General features: G+C 41.3%; 1 protein-coding gene across 1 annotated transcript in view; it reads left to right on the forward strand.

Moving 5' to 3' along the window:
* Positions 1 to 21,277, forward strand: part of GLG1 (golgi glycoprotein 1) — an 87,669-nt gene that overhangs the window by 20,935 nt on the left and 45,457 nt on the right. The window contains exon 2 of the mRNA XM_075040389.1: positions 19,037 to 19,069. Coding sequence (XP_074896490.1) covers positions 19,037 to 19,069 — 33 coding nt within the window. The remainder of the gene's footprint in view (positions 1 to 19,036; positions 19,070 to 21,277) is intronic.

Here is a 21,277-nt window from a genome sequence, read left to right on the forward strand (position 1 = left end):
ATGAAGAAATTAGCATATTTATTAATGCTTGTTATCACTTAAAATTTAGTTTTTCATTAAATGCTGCTGTACAATTTATATTCAGAAAATGGCTTTGATCTAATGGAGATGATTAATTTAGTAAAGGTCTGGTCAAAAAGTGAGGTTGTACCTTTGTCCTTGAGGCATCTGCTTATTCTGATGTCACAAAACACCTTATCTTTCCTCTTTGGCGTTTTTGTGCCAACATTCCCTATTACCAATGATTGTAACAGCTGATTTAGTAACACATTTTGGCACAAGCTGTATAAAGTACAATAAAACCCCACTTGATTTTTGGATCACAGCTTGTTTCTAGTAGTGGCAATTAAGAGAAAGATCTTTTGTGCAAACTGAGCAAATATGAAATGAAAAAATGAAGCAAGTGCCTGCTCAAAAGCTGTTTTCTTCTCCAAAATGCAACTAAGACTTAAGCTTTGTAAGAGAATTACATTGAAACATTGAACTGTCAACAAAATTGGGTCTATTTTAAAGTGGAGGAAAAATGACTTTTAGTTGTGTAAGTCGGTTCAAAGAGTTAATAACCAAATGATTTGGTTGCAGATGGAGTCAGCTCTCTGCTGGCTTGGCTTCCTGAAGCACGTTGTCACCTGATCTCCTGCCAGCTGGCTCCAGCGAAAATGGTGGGAGCGTGTGTGGTCAGTCCTAAACTGCTCCATCCTAAACAGCACTAAACTGCACCAGCAAAGGGAGCTGGAAGTGAAGCTGCCTGAAATGTTGTGCTAAGTAGGTTGGGGCAGTGTAGTAACAAAATTTTTGTAGAAAAAATTGTAGCTCAAACTAGCATGGAGGCTGTTAATGAACATAATTAAAATGAAAGACTGCTGAAAAAACAGCATGAATGACTTAAATTCAGGGGTGTTCTTGCATAGAATGTACTCTTATTTTTTCAGAAGGTACTGTAAATCTGCCTTACAAGAATTAAAGCATTTCAGCAAACCACCTATTGGCACTTTACATTAGGATGCTGCTGTGTCAAGCCTGAACGCTGTGCACCTTTCCTGGCTCTTCTGCCTTTACAGTGTCAAGCCTTACTCTGCTAATCCTACTTCTAGTGAAACTCTAAATAGAAGATGAGGAAGAAGGATCATCAAGTGTTCAGTTCAAATAACTGCTGGATTAACTCTGATTTGCTTATCTTGAAGGGCAGTAAGAACTGGCTTCTGGTGGTGAGTCCCACCTGCATTAGTAAGATCTTACTTGTTCTGACAAGGTTTCCCACTGCACAGCAGTCATTGAAGGAGGCAGTCTTCCAAAAATGTGTGGGAAGCTACCTGGGTGTTTTAGAGGGTGTCTTACTGCAAAAAGTCAGCAAACTTATTGCCAAGTCTGTGCACTTGTCCGCTCTGGTTTTGAAGTGATGTCTAGGGAAATATGCTATTCCAGATGTTTGGTACTTCCATGCAGAATCTCTTCCAGTTCTGAAGTAGAACTGAACACTTGTGATTGCTACTTTCAGCTCAGCAAGTTGAGTTAGTGTTTGTCACCTCAGATCAGACAAATCGTGTTGCACCCTCCTCCCCCTTCCGTAAAAGCAAGCCACAACTAGTCTCAGTTTGCAGAAGCAATTTTTATTTGTGTAGCTGTGGAGCTCTCATCCACCTACTGCTGCAGATGCTGTGTTCAGCAGGTTATCCCCGTTTGGCTCTCCTTTAGGAACAGGGAGGCTGGGATCAATCAAGGACAGTTCACTGGGAAGCGTGAGAGAAGAATATATGCTTTAATAATACGTTTTCTTCGCATTTTTGCATTGCAAGAACAAGTGGAACAACTCAGTTTTCTGAAGACCGTTGTCATCTTGTGCAGTAACAATTGGTTACTTGAGGCTGTAGGACTGTCATTGTTGAAATGGGGTAGCATCGCTTGTACTCTGAGAAGCAGCTTTGCAAGTTCAAATGGGCAGAAGCCTTATATGTCTTAAATTACTTGCAAACATATGAATCTGTGGGAAACTACAGTGGTAGCACTTGTGGTAACAAGCCTGGGAGCTTAGAGCAAAACAGCCTTTCTCGCAGCAGTTTGAGTTGTGTTTGGTCTAGGGGCTCCCTTGTGGTTGTTGCATGTCTCTAACAACTTGGTGGTTGCCTGCAGAATGCTAGGTTTGCAAGTCTTGGGCTCTCAAATGTAATCACAAATATAACTGATAAGGAACAAATTAGATTTTTGGCCTGTGCTGCTTTTTTTTTTTTTTAGAGAAACATAGTGCATCTAGCATAGGAAGGTGTGTGCAGTGTGGGGAAGACTTCAGAATAAGTCCTGAGATTTCCTGATATTAATCTATAATTTACTCTCATTTCTCATCCAATTTGCCTGAAGAATTGGCAGCCACTCTGGCACAGTGGGAATTTTTTTATTTATAAAAATCACCGTTCTGAGAGGTCAGCCAAGCTGTTCTGTCAGCCTGTAAGTGTAACTTCCTCGTAGGTTTGTGCCCTTCTTCGGTTTTTTATGGTATGAGCTGCTTGCAGGACTTCAGATTGATAATCTCACTGGTCCTGTAGAGAAGAGAATATAGAGATTTTTGCTAGCTTCTGACCTGTTCTCAGGTTGAGCTGGGCCTGAGGATTGCTTTTGAGGGAGCAGGTCCATGATAGCTCAGGTTGACCTAAGTTAATCTTGCACTTATTCTGTGCCATCCTCCCCTGCAGCAGCACTGACCCTGGAGGCTGTTGTGAGTGGCTTCAGCTCAGTAGAAAGCAGAAAACTAGCAGAAGGCTCCTTACAGAAGTTCTTAAGGAGAAGCAAGGAGGGTGGTTTGGGGTTTTTTGGATTCTCCCCCCCAGTCAACTGATGCATGTTATAATTCACCAACTATTCATCTGCTTCCTGAGTTCTGATAGACTTTGCTTAAGTACATCTAAAAAGTACCACAAAACTTTTGCTTTGTAATACAGATGCAATGCAAAGCTCTTTATCACTGAGAAGGGTTAGATGGACGCTTAATTTTATTGCCCCTCTGTGCATTGTGGTAGTGATCCTTCTGTTGCTCTCTGCTAAATGCAGGTGACAGTGAAATGTCAGTGCTTCAGCAGCTTGAGAGGTGTGAAGATGATAGGCTTATCGAAGTGGGGATTCTTTGCAGTGCAGTTATGCCACCTTAGTTATGTGTAATACTTCATGAGTGTTTTATTTTGGAGTTAATAGTTTTAGGGTTTGCCTTGGAAAAAGGACGAGCTGAAATAGAAGTTTCTTGTGCAGAAATAGATGAAAATTAAAGTTATTCCACAGTGTCTTCTCTTCTTGACCTTGGTGTTAAGGCTAGTTTGGTAATTTGCTAGGTTATCCATTATAGAAATATCCTTGTTAATCTGGTTGTCTCAAGTAATCTGGTAGATGCTATGTTATACTTAGAAATGTAAACCTGAATTTACTAAATTCAATTTTGTGGGCTTCAGGAAGCCTGAAAATGTTACCTTTGGAATGCCTGGCCTGTGATAAAATGAAAAATGTCTGAACATGGCAGTTCTTAATTTGCTCTAAGGCTATTCTGTCCTTGCTTCTTGTTTGAGGGCAGTGAGGATGGAGGTAATATATTGCTCTGCCCTCTAGATTGTCTGGGCAAAGAGCAGTGAACCACTGGTGTTGGTGCCAAGCCTGGCACTCATCATGAGCTACATGTTTTCAAAATGCAGCTGATAACAATGCACACAAAGAAAAAAAGATACTCTTTAAATGACGTTTAAAGGTCCCTTCCAATCCAAACTACCTATGATTCTATGATTCTGTGATCTTACGCTTGCTGTGTAAGTCATGTCTCTTCCTTATTGCGCCATCTGAGTTCAAATGTAGTTTATAGAAAATGGTGTACAATAACTTTCCATTTATTGGGGGCTGGAAAACCCCTAAGGATTGCATGTGAATGCTGAACAGTCACTGGAGAAGACTTTGCTCTTGAGTTCCTTCTCCATCTGCTCTTGTTTTTAGATGCCTCAAACTCTTGTCATGTCACATTCAGGCTCTTACCCAAATGATACCACTTGAGCTTTGAATGCTCACTTTCAGTATATATTTTGCTAAGATTTAATTTTAATTTAACCCAGAACAAAACGCAGTAGTATGTGTCTCATAAGAGGCAGTATCATTTACTACTGTGCCAGGTATTCTTTTTATGTACACCTACCAAGGATGCTCCTACTTCTCAGTGTTACTTGGAAATATCTGACTTGTTTCTGGAGATCTGTTTGATGCATCTTGAATGCTGAGATTTATCTTTCCTTAAAAATTGTCGTGGGACAATCACATTGCCTCTACTCTGTATTGTATGGTAATCCTAAAATGCACAGATAAATTATTTGGTAACCTGGTGGGTAAATTTCTAAGTTTTCTTTTCCTTTTGTATGGAGATTGACAAGTTTTTTTTCACCCAGCAAAGTTAATTCTCACCCTGAGCAAGAACTCTTCAAGGCTAGTCAAAGACATCGTGGGAGACCAAAATATGTGCTTTTGGTTGCACTGTTGACCTGTGCTTAAAGCATTCAGATGTCACCTTGTTGTTGCAAAAGTTGCACTACCCCAATGTTTTTTTTTCTTACCGTTCAGATAGAAATCTGCATGCAAGGGATTTAAACACTGGGTGGAAAATTGCTTACCTGAGGGTACTGCTAACAGCTTTTCCCCTGAATGTCCCCAGAAATGTGTTGCTGCCTTTTTGTGAATATGCACACCACATAGTGTATCTGTACCACTTGGATAAGAACAGATCAGACTCTTAAAGTCCTATTCTCAAGTGTTATTTGCTGGGGAAAACATGTTTATTCTGCTTAGGGGTCAGGACAAAACAATCTCCCTGTGTTACCATATTCTGTAGTGAGGACTGTCTAGGCTTTGCTGTCAGCATGCTGGAGGTAATAATGAAAACTAGGTATTGTCTGTTGTGTATTTCTGTGCCTGCAGAGACCAGAGGTTTGTAACTTCATGTTTATTTCTTCAGCCACAACTGGGCTTTAGTTGCTAGGAAACTTTGTTTTAGTGGGTAGCTTCGAATAGGTTAGTAGTGCACAACTATATACAGACCACCACCATTGACCAGAGACTAGAATAAAGTATTTTCTATCAAGTGGCAATTGTTGCCTACTAAATACTTAAACTCTGAAGTTCTCTTTTAGGTATAATCAAAAATTCAAGTTATAGCAAGAAGAAGGTGTAATGCTGCCTGTGTACTTGCCTGCAGCCCTTCCAGCCTGCCCTGACTGGTGCAGGTGGCTGGCTTTTATTTTAGGTCTGTATTCCTGAGCCTTGTAATTGATTTTGCTGTTTGTCAGACATAATCAGGAGGAATAATAACCAGCTGTTTCTAGAGGAGTTGAATTGTTGATTAAATTCCTGTATTTTGACAGGTGAAAATTGTTCAGCAGTGATAGTGGTGGTGGTACTGTGCAGAGCTGTGTGCTGTATGTTTGTACTGAGCTGTCTACAGCAGCAGTGTAGTGTGGCAGTGACTAGCTTATTGCTTTTCTCCCCCCTCCCTCCCTCCCCCGTTATTTTCTCTCAGTCGTTATTAGCAGAGAAGCTGTAGGTGTGCTCAGTCTTTTTAATTGCAGCTTGTCTTTATTCATAGCTTTTTAAGTAGGAGTTATGGAAACAGTAATTGGAAGGATTTGTGGGCAGGTGTCTGGCTCTCCTGTGTACCAGTAAGACATCTTTCTACTAACATTGCTTTCCATAAAGCTCTTCAAGCTCACTTTTAAAATCCAGCATCAAACATGTCTTTTTTTTTTTTTTTTTAATGTTGCTTATCTGTGCAAAACTAGTCAGCTATAATTTCTTTGTTTGGCTTAAGGGAAACTGTTACTGATCTGGCTGCTTACCGCGGTTATCGTTTTAAATCCTCTGAATTGCCATTACGGTCAGAATTTTCCAAGCAAAATGCTTGGCTTAATGGCTCTATATAGCTATTGAGCTGAGCAGTTCAAGCTGAAAAACTCTGGTGATTTTTGGAAAGGAGCTCTCAAAAATACAAAATGCGTTAAAAGCCAACCTTCTATGGCAGAGAAGAGCAGTACCTATGGAGAAGAGTGCTGCAGCAAAGTGCCCCAGGCTTCTCCCGGGAACAAGGTTAACTTAAACCTGTATCTAACCTCATGAAGAAGTGCAGAGCTTAAATAAGATATATGTACAGTTTTCTTTGTTTTAATCAGTGTGCTGAACTGAAGGAAGGTTCTTGGTTTGGTCCTGTAACAGGGCTTTTGTTTGCATGTTCTGAAGGCAAGCAGAATTACTATTTGGTAGTTTGTTACTAATCCCATGGAAACCTTGCCTTAGCAGTGACTGTAAAGACTTATTCATGTTGATTTTTCTGTTGAACAAAATCCAAGCGATTTTATCCAGGGTTAAAATAAACAGAGCTTGCTTTTCTTCCAGTTATATAAAGAAAACATTGATTCATCCAGGTGAAAAGTTCTGCGGCTGTGTACAATACCATGCTGGTCCTGTGCTTTTGAAGAAATTATGCCCAAGCAAAGGAAGAAGAAAATGCATTTAAATTAGTTTGTGTTTTATATCTAGCCCCTTAAAATGACATGTGGCTTGCATCTGCATTTCCCCTGTATTCTGTACGCAGATTCCTAAATAGCCCAACTGCGCTGTGTGCTATGAATCAGGCCTGCTAGTGGGTTGATGACTCATTTCCTTATTGGTGCAGATGTGTATAGTAAATGTTTCTGGATAACTCTTTTCATATGAAATGCAGCTCCCCTGTGAGAAATGAACAGACAGCAATCACTTTCATTTGGTGCGCACAAAAACTTGGTCCTGAAGAAAAGCTCAAATGGCTTTTCTTGCTGAAGACCGCACAGTTAGCTTGTCGCAAAGGGTAAGTCTTGGAAACTGCTGTGTGATGCTGCTTTAGGGTTTTTTTTGATTTATTTTTTTATTTTGCTTCTCTGAGCTTAAAAACAAGCTGACATTTATACCAGCACAATTCTTCAGGTAAATGCTCTAAGCATTTATTTAATCAACTATGTCATGTTTTTCAATAAGACTTCTTTTGAAAGGTATGCTCTACCTTTTTGGTCAAGGAGGAATGAAGCACTAGTATATTTTTCACGTCAGTAAAGGTTTGCTGAAAATCTGTTTCCTGCACTTGCGCATGTAAAATCTAGGTGTGCATTGCTGAAGTATAGCAGAGATGAGGTAGTAAAGTAAAATGAAGTGCGTTAGCCATGCTGCATTGCATGAGTCTCCAAGAAGAAAAATGGCATTTTGGATTTTGCTGCTGCTGCTGAGGTCTGTGACTGAGCGCTGCACCTAGCAGCTCCAGTGTAAGTCACTGCACCCAGCTGCCTTTACTTGCCGAGACATTTATAACTTGGTTTAACGTTGTGATGTATAATCTGTCTGAATGCAGAATGCCTAACAATGTTGTGAATCAGCTGATTTCATCTTGTCTTCTTGGTCTTTTCCTTTTTCTTGTTGTGGCCCTTACAAAAGGAGAACCAGACGCTAGGGAAATCAATTTACCACAATAATTTGTGTGGCTCCCAGGCAGATTGATTTAAATAAGCAAGAAGGTTAGATTTGAATAATTTCAGTCTTGCTTGAACACTCTAGTAGTTTTTCTAGAGCTTTCTAGTCTGGTGATATTATTTTGCAGCTAATTTTAGCTTTTATTGCTAAGCTTGGTATGTTTCCTGACTAAATTGATATGATCTGTAATTATTTAAATGCTTGCATCTTAATGTTTCTATCTTTTTTTAATAATGTTTAAAAATGGCGAGACATTATCTACTGAATTACTTTTCCATGCATCAAGCTCCTTTTGGATAGAAATGGAAACTTAATTAAAATGCAGAAGATGAGTGTTGTTAAAGTATGTTGTGGTTTAGACCCAGCCGGCAACGAAGCCCCACACAGCTGCTTGCTCACTCCCCCCCTGGTGGGATGGGGGAGAGAATCAGAAGGCTAAAAGTGATAAAACTCATGGGCTGAGATAAAGGCAGTTTAATAGGTAAAGCGAAAGCCACACATGTAAGGAAACCCAAACAAGGAATTCATTCACCACTTCCCATGGGCAGGCAGGTGTTCAGCCATCTCCAGGAAAGCAGGGCTCCATCATGTGTAACAGTTACTTGGGAACACAAATGCCATAAGTCCAAATGCTCCCCCCTTCCTTCTTCTTTCCCTAGCTTTATATACTGAGCATGACGTCATGTGGTCTGGAATATCCCTTTGGTCCGTTGGGGTCAGCTGTCCCAGCTGTGTCCCCTCCCAACTTCTTGTGCACCCCCAGCCCCCTCGCTGGTTGGGTGGGGTGAGAAGCAGAAAAGGCCTGGATTCTGTGTAAGCACTGCTCAGCAGTAAGGAAAACATCTCTGCATTATCAACACTGTTTTCAGCACACATTCAAAACATAGCCCCATAGTAGCTACTGTGAAGAAAATTATCACAGCCAAAACCAGCGCAAAGTAGAACTGAAGCACTCAAATACTGGATCAGAACTGTTGTTTTATATGGAAAAATTGTTAATACATCAGTCTAGCTTCCCAGGTCGTTAGGACCTTTGAGACTTAAGAATAAGTGATTTTTTTTTTTTCTTTCTAATGATTAGAAAAAATTACTCTTTTTTTTTTCCAGTTCCTATTCACTGCCTCAGCTTCAAGGTATTGAAGTGAATGCAGTTGTAATTGAAAACCTATTTTCTGCCCACATGTGGGGAGAAGGCTTATGTGTCATAAGTCAGTGATGAGTTCCCAGAGGAGGAAAGGAAAGGTTTGCTGTGGCAGTGTGTTAGCAGGTTCCTGAGCTGTGTATCGATGGTTTCAAGAGCAGAAGCACTTACCACAGGTCTGCTGTCACACAGCAGTCCTGTGATGTGATTTCATCAGCATCCATGTGAATTTTGAATTTGGTGCATCTTGCCCAGTCTTGTTGCTTGACAGTACCATCCATCAGATGGACTTGGTGGTTGTTTCTGTTCTACAGTGTGTGAGGAGAGAGGACTCGACTTCTGGCTCCTTGCGCCGTCTTGAATTTTTTCAGTTTCTTGGTCAGAGAGGCTGGTGATGGGTACCTCTTCGTGACTAAGGCTTCTGTTGGCTTATCCTGACCAGTGTTTTTCTGGCTGACCTAGATGGCATTTAACCATAATTCATGTTTCTGAGGAGAATTGTAAAACAGATGACTAGAGCTGTTCAGTTGTGAGTGTAACAGGATGGATGCCCTACCCGGCCACTTTAAAAATTTGTTAAACTTATTGTTGAGTGCCTTCTAATTGTTTTTTATAAAGGACATAAAAGTGGTGGTAGATTGTTGTTACTTATTTTTTGGGAAGCACAGATCAATACTGCCTTCTGAAGCGCAGGGTAGCATAGGGAGCAGGGATTATTTTGGACATGCATCTTGCGGGCAGTGCTTCCCATATGGGAGGGAGTCGAAATGGAAGCAGGGCACGGTGCTGTTGGTAGGACTCCCTAAAAATAGCCTACAGGCTTTTCCTGCTGCATTCAGCGGGTGATGGTGAGAATACAGCAAAACGGATCTCATGGGGGAAACTCATACAGGGCTGGAGAAGTCCTCTGGCCTGCTGAGGCGGTGTCCTAATTCTCTGTTGCTGAGTGATGCTGCTTGCAAGCTGCCGTTGTGGGCTGTGCTGTAGACCTTAATATGCATTAACACTTTGTGCTTATTTGTACATATTCCCACTGTGTACAAAGGCAGCGCTGTTCCTTAAGTGAATTTATAATAGCCTCTCTGTGACTTTTGCCTCTCTAGTGTAACGCAATGGGCTATTTTGAATAACCAGAAAGTTTTCAACACAGAAGTTTCTTTGGGAGAATTGGAGAATGAATAACATAGCAAGTCCAGCTTTCTTCTGACATAGGCTGATCTCTTAAAGTATTTTAAAATCCAGGCTTCTGGCCCTTGTAAGTGGCATCAAGTCAAGAGCTTGTGTGTAGCATGGCTCTTCTCAGCTCCCACGTTACATTTGATACAATGAACTTAAGTTGGAAAGTGTCCTAACAGTGTTTTAATTGCTGTCACCCTAGCATCTGGGAGCCTCAGGTCACCATCAGGTTTTCCCGGCAGCTATGCAGTACCTACACCTTTTTCAGTGAGCTTGTGAGTGTTGTAATGAAGGAAAAGAGGATGGACGCAGCCAAGGAGAGGATGGTGGCTGGGCATGGTTGTTGAGCATTTGTCGTAGGGGTTTTTTTTCATGTTTTGAATAGTACTGTGATAAAATTGACATGTACAGGGGATGATAAAGTCGGTGATTGTGGTTAATGCTGAAGCATGAGAAGAACTGAAATGGTTTATTTTAACAGCAGGGAGTTGCCTGGCTCAGGGCTCTCATTCTTCACCTGTGTCTTACTGCAGGGAAGAAGTGAGTGATGTGTTGGGGCCCCGTGGATCTTCTGAAGAAAATTCCAGTGTTTTATTTCAAATCCAGCTGTTAAAAGTGGCTGAACACTGCCTGTGCTAAGGCTGCTCTTGCTTTTGAGGGAGACTTCCCCATTGCACTTCATCTCTCAGGAAGGCAGTTGGACTGACAGCCAAGATCCAGGAGACTTTGTGCTTTCAGGAAATCTCGTGCAGGGTAATAGCACTGCAGAGTTGGCATGTGGGGTCGCTTGGTATATCCTTTCCCCTTTTGGCATTGCAAGGTGACAAAAGAGATGCTGAATATCGTGTGGGAATTGAGGAGGATGTAACCTATGTGGAAAGCTAAAATAGTCCTTTTCTTGTAACAGCAAGGGACTAGTGCTGGGTGTTGTGCAAGAACTTTTATAGGCCTGTTTATCCATGTGTAACATCCAGCACTTGTTGGAAGTACTAATGTTAAATGTAATTGGGTCTCCATTGCTTTGATCTGAAATACTGACAGCTGTAATAGAGGTAACTCCAGGTCTATTTTGTCTCTATCCTTAAAAAATTGGGGCAGGTTGGGGGGAAGAGTAGGGCTCTTGCCACTGTCTTGAAGGAAGGAGGGAAGACTTAAAAATAAGATTATTATTCTTGTGGTTTGTGGTTAAGGCTGAAGCAGCTTCTTTGAGGTATTTGATTTTTATTGCCTCTAAATAGAATAGCTGGCAGGAGTTAAAAATAGCTGAGTATGCTTCCCACCTGTTTGGATGCTCGTCTTTATTTTGTTTCAGAGGTGGAATGTGTGAATGTAAATCATCAGGATTAAAGCAGTGCTGCTCGTGCCCCTGAACGATGGGCACGAGATGCTTATTGCGCCTTGGTGAGGATAGGCACCCTGATTGATGTGACACGTGTGCCTTGTTGAAAGAGCAGGAGGAAAATGCTCCTGGGGAAGGATCTTTGGGAGCACTGTATGGCTTTCAGTGTGGAAAATTGGAGTCATGAGCCCACATGTTGAATAACAAAGACAAATATGAATATTGGCTGGTTGAGTGTTGAGAGCATTGTTCTCTGTTTATGCTGAATGGAGCAAGAGCCCTTGGTGGGGGAGCCTGCTAATGATTAGAGATACTATCCAGTACATGAGCAAGGGTAGTGTAATGAAGCTGCCTGCAAGTGGGGAATGTCAGAGCTTGATTGCTTTGCTTTGCAGTGTAACACTTCATTAAGTTGTGGGAGTGGGGACATGAGTAAGCAGTGTTTGCTCTGAAACCTGCACTTGAGTGCTGTGCTGCTTGTGTGCCTTGGGACGCAGAGCTTTTGGTATGAACTTTTTCTTAGCTTCTGTAAAAAGCTAATTTAGAAAGGATTTCTCTAGTTACAGGCCATGTGCATCCAAAACATTATCCTCTGAGGAGCAAAGCATGGTTAGGACAACGTGCTCCTCTTGGGAGACAGGGGCTCTACCACACCATGCACAGCAACCTTTTATTTTGTGCAAAACTGAATCTTGCTTGTGAACTCTTCATGGCTTTTTGGAAGCTTTCTGTAAAGTTAAGCTCAACCTGGGGTACTACAGAGTATGTACAGTCAAAAGATGCAAAGTCTCTGTATTGAGAATAAGTGATGAAATTTGACTTATTAAGAGATGATGAATGTATTTGATAAAAGCTTTTTCATTAGCTGTTGTGCTGGAATTATTTGTTGGGGCCTCCTTTCCTTTCTTCACTCATTTCTCCTCTGCATTCACCAGCAAATGCTGTGCAGTACTGCCGAAACCCATGCTCTCAATTTTGCCTCTCTACTGGAATACTCTTCAGTTGTTCTGGGATGTTTCTGGTTGGGGTTAAGGTGTTCAGTAAGGTAGTTTGAGAGTTAGGTTGTCTCAGTGTAGCTTAAATAGATGTATGGGCTGGCTGATGCTGCAGGTGGAGATGTCACTGTGCTTTCCCAGTCATCTGACTGGTGCTGCTGGGACTTGTCCATAATCTCGTTGGTACTAGCCTGGCAGAAAACTCTAAACCAGCGATCAGCTTTTTCTGTTGATTTGCTGAGTTTTGGACTCTGCCATGAGCTGGACCCAGTGGCAGGGGCAAGGAAGATGGCAGCCTCCCTGCCACCTGGGTGGGTGGGATATCAGGTTGGTTAAGCAGTCTGCTGTGGTTTCACCTGGCTCTTTCTAACAGTCCTCCTTTCCTCCTCTCTTGTGACACTACCAGCATCCTTGCATGCCTTTTGGTCTTTTAAGTTTTTTGCCAGTGTTGTGAGAGAGCTTTCCAGGAGCAAATTTTTCTTTTTTTCTTTCTTTTTTTTTTTTTTCCTGAAACCTCCTGGCTGGATCTGCAGCTTGGTGTCGATGCTGTGCTTAGTAGCAGAGCTCTGTTGTGGAGGAGTGTTATGGGAAACATTATATCTGGTAGCAGCACTGCCAAACTTCTGTGGCAAACACATAATTTCAGGGTCTGTCTTGCTCCACAACACATCAGGACTGGCTGGAAAGCCTCCAAGAGGAGGAAGAGAAGGGACTAAGGGAAGAACAAACAGAAACATCTGGGACAAATTTGCTTTGATTGTGCCGCGTGTTAGAACATGCTCTGATGTGTGGATCAGCATTGAAATTAGAAAGGTCCCTGCTAAGAGGGCTTAGGGGCCTGAGAGTCCCCCATGCAGGGAGACTGAAGCAGTAGGGACAAGAATAGCTTGTGCAAGTGGGCTGTTTCACACAGACTGTGGCATTTTCAGCACGGAGCAGCTGTGCAGCCTCCAAGCACCCAGCTTGCAGCTTTGCACAGGAACAGCCAGCTAGGAGTAAATGATCTGCTGCTAAGAAATAACCAGCAAAGGTATTTGGCTGCTTAGGTGAATGAATCTGTGTTTCCTTTAATTGCACCATGCTCTGTGGTCACTTCTGATGCATCAGAATTAAAACTTGAGTGTGTTCTGTCATTTTACTGCTATGGTGTTTGGACAGGGAGGAATCTCTGCTGTGGAGGAAAGGCACGCAGCCTGCTAAAGTCTTTGTTTTGTGTCAAGCAAATGTGAAAGAAGCAAAACATGACAATAACTAAAATTCTACTGACTTCTTATCAAAGCTACATAGGAAAGGGTAAGACTTGCTGAACTATCTTGGTGTTTGAAGCAGATACTGAACATTGGATCCTCAAAGTGTGAGTGGACAAGGCCCACTTCATTCTTGGTTCCTTTTGCGCTGGCTGCTGGGCCAGAAGGACACACAACATGTTGTGCTGGTGTTTTATGATCTTGCTTTGTGGTATCTTTTCTGAATGAGTATACTTGTCTTAATGGTGTCATACCCATAGAGGATATAAAATGTCAGCACAGGTGGAAAAGATTGTGGAATGTAGAATTCAGTTAAAACAGTGAAAAACACAGTTGCAGAATTTGTTACTTGGGGTGATTTGCTACTTGTGCTTTGTGTGTGCAGGGTGGATAAAGAAATTGCTGCTGGTCCTGATAATTTGACTTTCATATGTAAAGTTTTGTGTATGTTTTGGAGGTGGTTGTTAGGTGTTTGTGTATAACTTGTATTATTAATTTTGCATAAACTAGGAGTGCCTAACCTATGTGGAAATAATTATTTGGTCAAATGATTTGCAGCATTGCAAACTTTGGTGCTCTGTTTTTAAGTGGGGAAAAAATAATTTATGTGAATTAAGCCAAGTATAGGGAAGCTAGGAGCTTGATAACTTTGGTGCATGATATACACACAGTACCATGCTTCAAACAGGCTTTTTTGAAAGAATGAATGATTAAGTGTAGAGTTTTTTTGCTGACATGACAACACTGGGTGTTTTTAGTACTAACAGTTCACTGGCATTAGAGAATATTTCAAGCTCAGCTTAACAAGTTTAACTTTTATTGCTCACTAAACGTGTAATTACATTAGGAAGTCTTCTCATCTGTTTTGAACTTAAATTATCACTGGTTTTAACTTTTTTTATCACACATGATTCTTTCAGGATTGCAGGATGTGTGAAAACGGTTTACTGTAGCCATATGCTTGTTGGCACAGAACTCCAGGATGTTTCAGTAGGTTTGAAGCATGGGTGGTTGTGTGATGTGTGGTTTTTCTTATTTTATAAAAGCTGTGCTGATTCTTGCCTAGTCTATTGTATCTGTTCTTGTTTCCACAGATTCTTCTGCAGAATCACTTCTAGTGGTTGCCTTGGGATCAGGTTTGCCGGAGGGTGGCTCCCCCAGATCTCTCCTTGATCTCTACCTTGCATCTAGCCTGTGCTGTTTTCTGGTGTTATAAGTCTAGCTAGCTTGTTACGTGCAGATTCAATTGCTTTATTGCAAGTTTGCTGTCCTGGCTGGGTATGTTTGGTGCAAAGGGATTGCTGTTATCCGTGGGAAGGACACAGCTAAGAAGTAAATTTTCCCTTTATCAGGTTGATAGCGTCCTTGTTAGAAGCTCCTGGGACAGCAGGCCTGCTCTACTACTACTCTACAGATATTAGTGAGAAATGTGTTTGTTTAGGTCAGAGTGGAAAACTTCAACACTGTGGCTGGGAACCATGAGCTGCCTGTACTGCATGTCCATATGCACTGTGCTCTGTATTATATCGTACATGTGACAGTGCAATGAACTGGGGAACACCTGCAGTCTGGCTGGACTTCTCCTTACCCTCTATTTCATGGGAAGGCAGCTGCTTTAATTAACATTCTTTCCTAATTAACCATATGGTCTTTTTGCAATCTGTTCCTGAATTTAGGGGGAGAACATCTACTGGGTTCCTCCCATCCACAAGCCAATTGCCATTTTATTTTGCTGGTTTACTCCATGCTGGTTCTTGGTGGTTTTTGCTTGAGCAGGTCCAAAGTCTGTTGTCTTCAATGGCTGAAGATTATCCATAATTAGTATTTGAGATATGCCTGGTCCTTCCTTTTCAGCAAGTGCACTGCTACTCTTGCTGTAAAAGAATAGTGGAAATATCTGCTGTCATCCCCTGGTCTTCTCTAAGGAGGATTTAAAATCTGGGAATAAAGGCACTTGTGTAGTTGACTTCACGCTCTTCTGTTTGTGTGACATTTGCAAGGGAGCAAAGGAAAGGAAGGTCAAGCAGCTGCTGGTGATGACAATAGTCCCTGCAGAGACTTCTCCCAAGACCTTGAGTTTCATCCACAGCTATTGATTAGGATTCTTACCTTGCTTTTCAAAATCCAATGGTGTGAATTATTTTTTTTTAGGATGTGATGAAATAAGACCAAATCAAGTCTCTTTTGTATACACAGCCGAAAGGGGCTCTGACTCAAGCTGTGGGGGTGACAGTAATTGCACCCCAGGCGGTGTGCTCTTCACTAGATGGTGATGCATGACGCTGGTTCATGATACAGCTATGGCTAGATAAGCATTGCTGGGAACCAGCATGATGATGGTCCCTTTCTGAAGCTAAAACACCAACGCCTTGTGCCTCCTTGAGCCTGGGTAGTGGTGGTGGGTTGCTCGTTTGCTGTACAGTTTTGACCTAGTTTTATACTGCTGCTGAAGCAGAGGGATTTAGAAAGGGATGGCTGTCGTGGCTTGTTTCAGTGAGTTGAGATCTTGTGGATGAGAAAAGGCACTTTTAAACACAGCAGTGTTGATGACCTCATAGTCTGGTGGTGATATGACTTCATACAAACCTTTGAATTTCTCTGTAACAAAGTTCACAATACTAATGCAGTATGATTTGTGTCTGTTGTATGTGGCTGAATGGAAGGAAATGCTTTTTCTTCTGTTCAGGTTTCCTTATAGCTGGTACTTGTGCTAAACTCTGCTTTTCCTGAGAGGTAGGAAGTGGTGTTCGTACTCTGGAATGTGAGTGTTAGTATGCGAAGGAGTTTGGAGAGCTTTTTAGAGAACTGCAAAGGGAGGCAATATATTCCCACTGACGCTGCTAAACGGCAAAAGCTTCTGTAAGCCCAGAGGCGCATGTACTTTCTGTGAAGTCTGTTTTTAATCCTTCAATTAGGAGATGTAAGAGGAGTCCTTCTCCCTCACTAATCGGTGGAACGTTCTCCCTGCCATCAGCTTCCTCTCCTAAAATGCCTCAACTAGTGCGCAATGCTGGTCTGGGCTGCTCTCCTCCTTCCTCCCGCCCCGGGGGTTTCTGAGCATCCCTGTTCCCCAAGCTCGCCATGTGGGAATGACACAATGCAGCTTTTCTTGCTCCTTAACTTTTCTTAGTGGTAATTTGAAACTTACCTTTTTTTTTTCATTACTCTTACTACACAAGCATATTGTTCTGAAACTGCTTGTTTGTAAGGTTTGTTGGGTAGATGTAGTGGATAGAGGGCCACAGGCTGTCTCCTTAGAAAGGCAGAAATGGTGTGGGTTGTGCTGCAGAAATTTTTCTTTCCCTTTGTCAAACTCAGCCCTTCAGTTTATCAGACACAAGATAAAAAGGATTACTTTTCTCCTTTTGCTTCACTTAAATCGGGAGAAGGTCAGCATTGCCACTGAACCCACCTCTCCTACACTTGCAATGGAAAGAGGGAAGAAGGATCACGGCTTTTAGCTAGCGAGTGGTCATCTTGTTCTGCATTTAAAGGATTATTGGCTAGATCTTTTGCTTTTGCATATTTAAGTACTGAACTGTGAATGTATGCAGTACTAAAGCTTAGTTAAGGTCCCATTTAACTTCCATTACTCTTTTCAGAAGAATAAGGCTTGATTTCTCAGAGCTGAGGTTTGCAGAGCACAGGGAAGGCTGGTATTTCAATGTGTGGTATTTTAACGTTGTGTATTTCAAGAAAATCTTGTTTAAGCTTCCCAAGTCAGTGAGAACCAGCCTGTTATCTTCTTCGGCTCATATTTCCAGAAAAACTGAGCTTTAATCTTTGGTGGATGTGAAGCAAAGGTTACTACATTGGAGGTTGCAAAAATAACTGAAGCAAGCAAGAAGGGTTTTGGGAGAGTGCTCTCTGGCCCTTACAAATTCTTCTGCTTGCATGTGTGTTAGTAAGTCCTGTCCTCTAGAGGAGAATTACAGTGCTAGCCTATATATTTTTATAAAGAAACTGTCCTTGACTAAAAGACTGAGCAACTTCAGCGGAAGGCATTTTGCCTCTCAGCTTTTGCAGTTAGCTTAGTCTAAAACCTCTGTCTGTTGCTGAATGATTAAGAAGGATGCAGAAAATTAAGGAAGAACCATATTGTAAGTCATAATAGTGTTGGTCTTAGAGGCTGCTTTAAAATAGTGTAATTTGGATGTCAACTTAGTTTTCAGTTGTGAGGATCAGTTCTGCAATCTGAGGATAATGAACAGGCAACTACTAGCCTTTTAAAAAAAGTTGATATCCTAATTTTCAAATTTATGATTACTTCAGGAGATACGGTTTTAGGTGGTGGCAGTCTGACCAAACTGCAATTAATTACTGTGATCCTTCAGGTACTGTTTTGTTTTTTATGTTCTAAGTGGAGAGGTGATTTCTGCCACTTCCTGCTATACAAGACAGAAGTGCTTTAGTTAATAATGGCTGTAATTAAGGACTTGGAAATGTTTCCTATGCTCTCTTTTTCCCATAAACTTGTGTTCGTTCTCTCCAAAGCGGCAATGGTGGAAGTGTTGGCATAACATGTGCAGAGGCAAACGCTTGCACTAAAAAAAACTCTTTGGGATCTGGGCTGCTTGCTTCCAAAACTGATGCAATGCTCCTTCTCTTATGTCAAATATCTGAGGTCTAATGTGCTAGTGTCAATGATGTGTTTAAACTTTGAGTGGTTTTGAGTGTCTGTGGCTCTTAGAGCATGTCTGGCATCTTATCTATCAGTGGAAGCAGAGACTTTGTGAGTCAAGGTTGATTTTTCTGTGGGTATGATGGGCAGGTGATTTTGTCCTGCATTTGTGCTGTTCTGCTATGGAGATTAGATACAGATTTGTATGATTAACTTTTTTCAAGGTGTTCTCCATTGTGAGAGCTATGCAGGCTGGAAGGAAGACAGGACGGTTTGCAGCTGGAGTTCTTTCCAAAGGGGCTCCCTGTGGAACGTGGGTGTTTCAAAAACGCTAACTAGTGTCTGGTGGAGTCTGTGCATTAGGACTTGTCAGTTGGATTGTCATGAGGACATAGTAATACCTTCATTACTATTAAATACAGAATATAGTGAACATTTTGAAATTATGTATGAATATTGGATGTTACCAGTTTCTCACGGTTGAAGGTGTGAATCTGAGGACAGCTTAGGACAGGCCCCTTTATGTACAGCTGAAAGAAAAGATGTTGCTTCTTAAATGGGCAATATGAACACTTCAGTCTGGGGGAGGGAAGTGAGTCCTACCTTTCTCCTTCAGTTGTATGCATGAAACTTATTTTTCTTTAAAACTCTATTACCACATCTTTGTTTTCCCACAGGTGCTTTTTTGCCTTCTCAGTTCGGGCAGTTGGGCCAAACACAAGTGCATTCATTATGTTTTTGCAGTGTCTACATAAATGCTGCTACTCTTGTGCCATTTATATTCTGTAGAGTTATGACAGCATTGTATCTAAAGTACCTGTTGTTTCACTCTTTTTGGTACTTAGATATCATCACTCCTTTTATGCAGCTTTTAAAATTTCCTACTGCTTATGTGAAATTGTTTCTTAAATGAAAATGAGTTGACAGTATGTTAGTTTCTATAAGTTTATGCTCTTCTGTATGTTAAATGCATAACATCAGTAGTGAACTGATGCTCCTTTTTTCTCCTTTCAGCCAGATAATGAAATCTCTTCAGACTGCAATCATGTAAGTACTGCTTTGTTTTATTCAGTCTCTAGCTATGGCATTTGCACCTTATATCCCTTATCAGCCTTAGGTATTTTGCATAGTTTGGTAGTTTGCAAAAGACGTTAATCAGGACACATCTGGGTTTTGGTAATGGCCTGTGAAGGAAGAATGCAAGGTGACTACTTTAACCCAGTATAGCCACTACAGTCTTACTGGAGACTTCAGAGTAGAACATATTTAAGAGCTTTATAAACTGCACTGCTGTGTCAGAGGAGGATAGCAGACGTCTTTCCTATTTTATAGTTGGGGGGTGGTTCCTGTGAGTTACTGGGAGCAATATGATGTGCTGCTTTTGGGAAAGATGTGAGCAGTGCTGAATTTAAACTCTTAATTTCAGCTGTTGAAGCCTTCTGTATTACTTTCACAGCTGCTAAATTCTTAGACTTGCTTGGAAAATGCTGTGGGGATGTGATATTTAGAGGCAGTTTGAGCCACTTGGCTGGTTTTAGAACAGATTCCCTCTCAGCACTGTGTTTAACAGTGAGCAAACTGTTAGCCAGTTTTCAGGCTGTCAAGCTGACTCTTCAAATCCTGAGACTTTAAAAAAAATAAAAAATCAGAGCTAAGGTTGGCATTATGTTTCCTTTGGTTTCTCTCATTTGCATTCTGTTAGAATACACCATATCAAGATCCTTAATTGTTTGGTTAGCCCTAGACACAGATAAGTGCATGTCTCAATGACGGTCTTGGTTTCAGATGCTTGAGAAGCGTATTTTGGTTTATTATTGGAAGATATAGTCCAGAAATGAAACTCAGCCACGCTGTACAACTAGTAATTTCTAACTGTGTTTATAAATTAACCTTTAGCACTGTGCTGCCTGACTTCATGGCAGCTGTAATTCTCTGTTGTGCAGGGTTGGATCAGATGAAGGGCATGTCATGTTTCTGTTCAAGTCCTTTTTTGAAAAGAGAAAACTTCAGTAATTAAAACATATCTACCTGATACTTAAATATGCCAACAGAAATTACCTGAATGAAGAAAAACTTGAGAATTCAAAGTTGGACCTTTTCTCTGCATGATTAAATGACAGCATGTCTGCCACAAGGCAGATGTCAGGCTGCTGTGGATTATAGAAGCCTTTCAGGAATAGGAGATGTGGACAAAATCTCATTTTCCCAGGCAGAAATTGAAGAGGAGTGATCAAAAGCTAGACCATGGAGAGGTGTCTCATGTCCAAATGTTTTCTTTGCCTCTCTCTGCAGTCTTTGGTAGTACAACTGCTGATAATCTCCTGGGAAAATGCTGCCTAGTGCTAAAATCTGGATTTTTATGTTGCAAGTTTAACCTTCCTTCCATCTGTGGGAAGGTTCCTTTGGAGAGCATCTCATTTTGAGACTCTCCGAAGTTCGAGATTACAAATGCAGAGGTGTATTCTTATGGTGTTGGACCTCATTCTTGTCCTTCCGATCCTAGCTGGGAGAGGTCTACAGGACTTTGTGCAAGGACAGGTTCCCTGTTTATTCACTTTTGTCTGTTAAACCTGTATATTTACAACTTCTTCCTCCCTCCGAAATGCCCTAGGATCCCATCATCTCTTTTTTTAACTTTTCATAACTCCATGATATGAAGTGTGGAAGACGGTGCAGCTGTGCTGATTCCATTTTTAGTTCTGTATGCCTGCTTCCACCCTCTTGGAGATGATGTAAAACTGTTTTCCTTGTGTAGGAGCATGTTTTTGTGCATTCTTAGCGTTTTGTGCACAATTTAAACAGTTAGGTCAAACTTTATTTTGAAGTTTATCTTTTTGATATTAACTTGATTTTGTCACAAAGGCAGAGTATTTTAAATAAATTTTTAAAACTATTTAATCTTTATGTTAATGAAAAATGTTTAAATGCAACTGAAGTTCCTAGAGAAAAGCAGATAAGCTAATAGCTAAGATGTTGCCCGAGAAAAGCTCTATTAGTTTGCTGAGGTTTTGCTATCTTACCCTGTGTTTTTACTTCATGGTGCCTCAGGAGGTCATCTGGGATGTGTATCTATCTGCAGAGTGTGACTTGCCCAAGACTGATTCTTGCACACAATGACCAAATGCATCTAGGCTCCTATGTGAGCTAATCTCTGGCTCGTAGAAGAACAGTCACCCTTACTGAGGCGTTTTGTAGTCTAACCTCTAATGTATCGTTGTGCTTAGCAAGAGAGAGAACCTTCTATAGAAATATATC

The sequence above is a fragment of the Buteo buteo genome, chromosome 11 (assembly GCF_964188355.1).
Source record: "Buteo buteo chromosome 11, bButBut1.hap1.1, whole genome shotgun sequence".
NCBI classification, from domain to species: domain Eukaryota; kingdom Metazoa; phylum Chordata; class Aves; order Accipitriformes; family Accipitridae; genus Buteo; species Buteo buteo.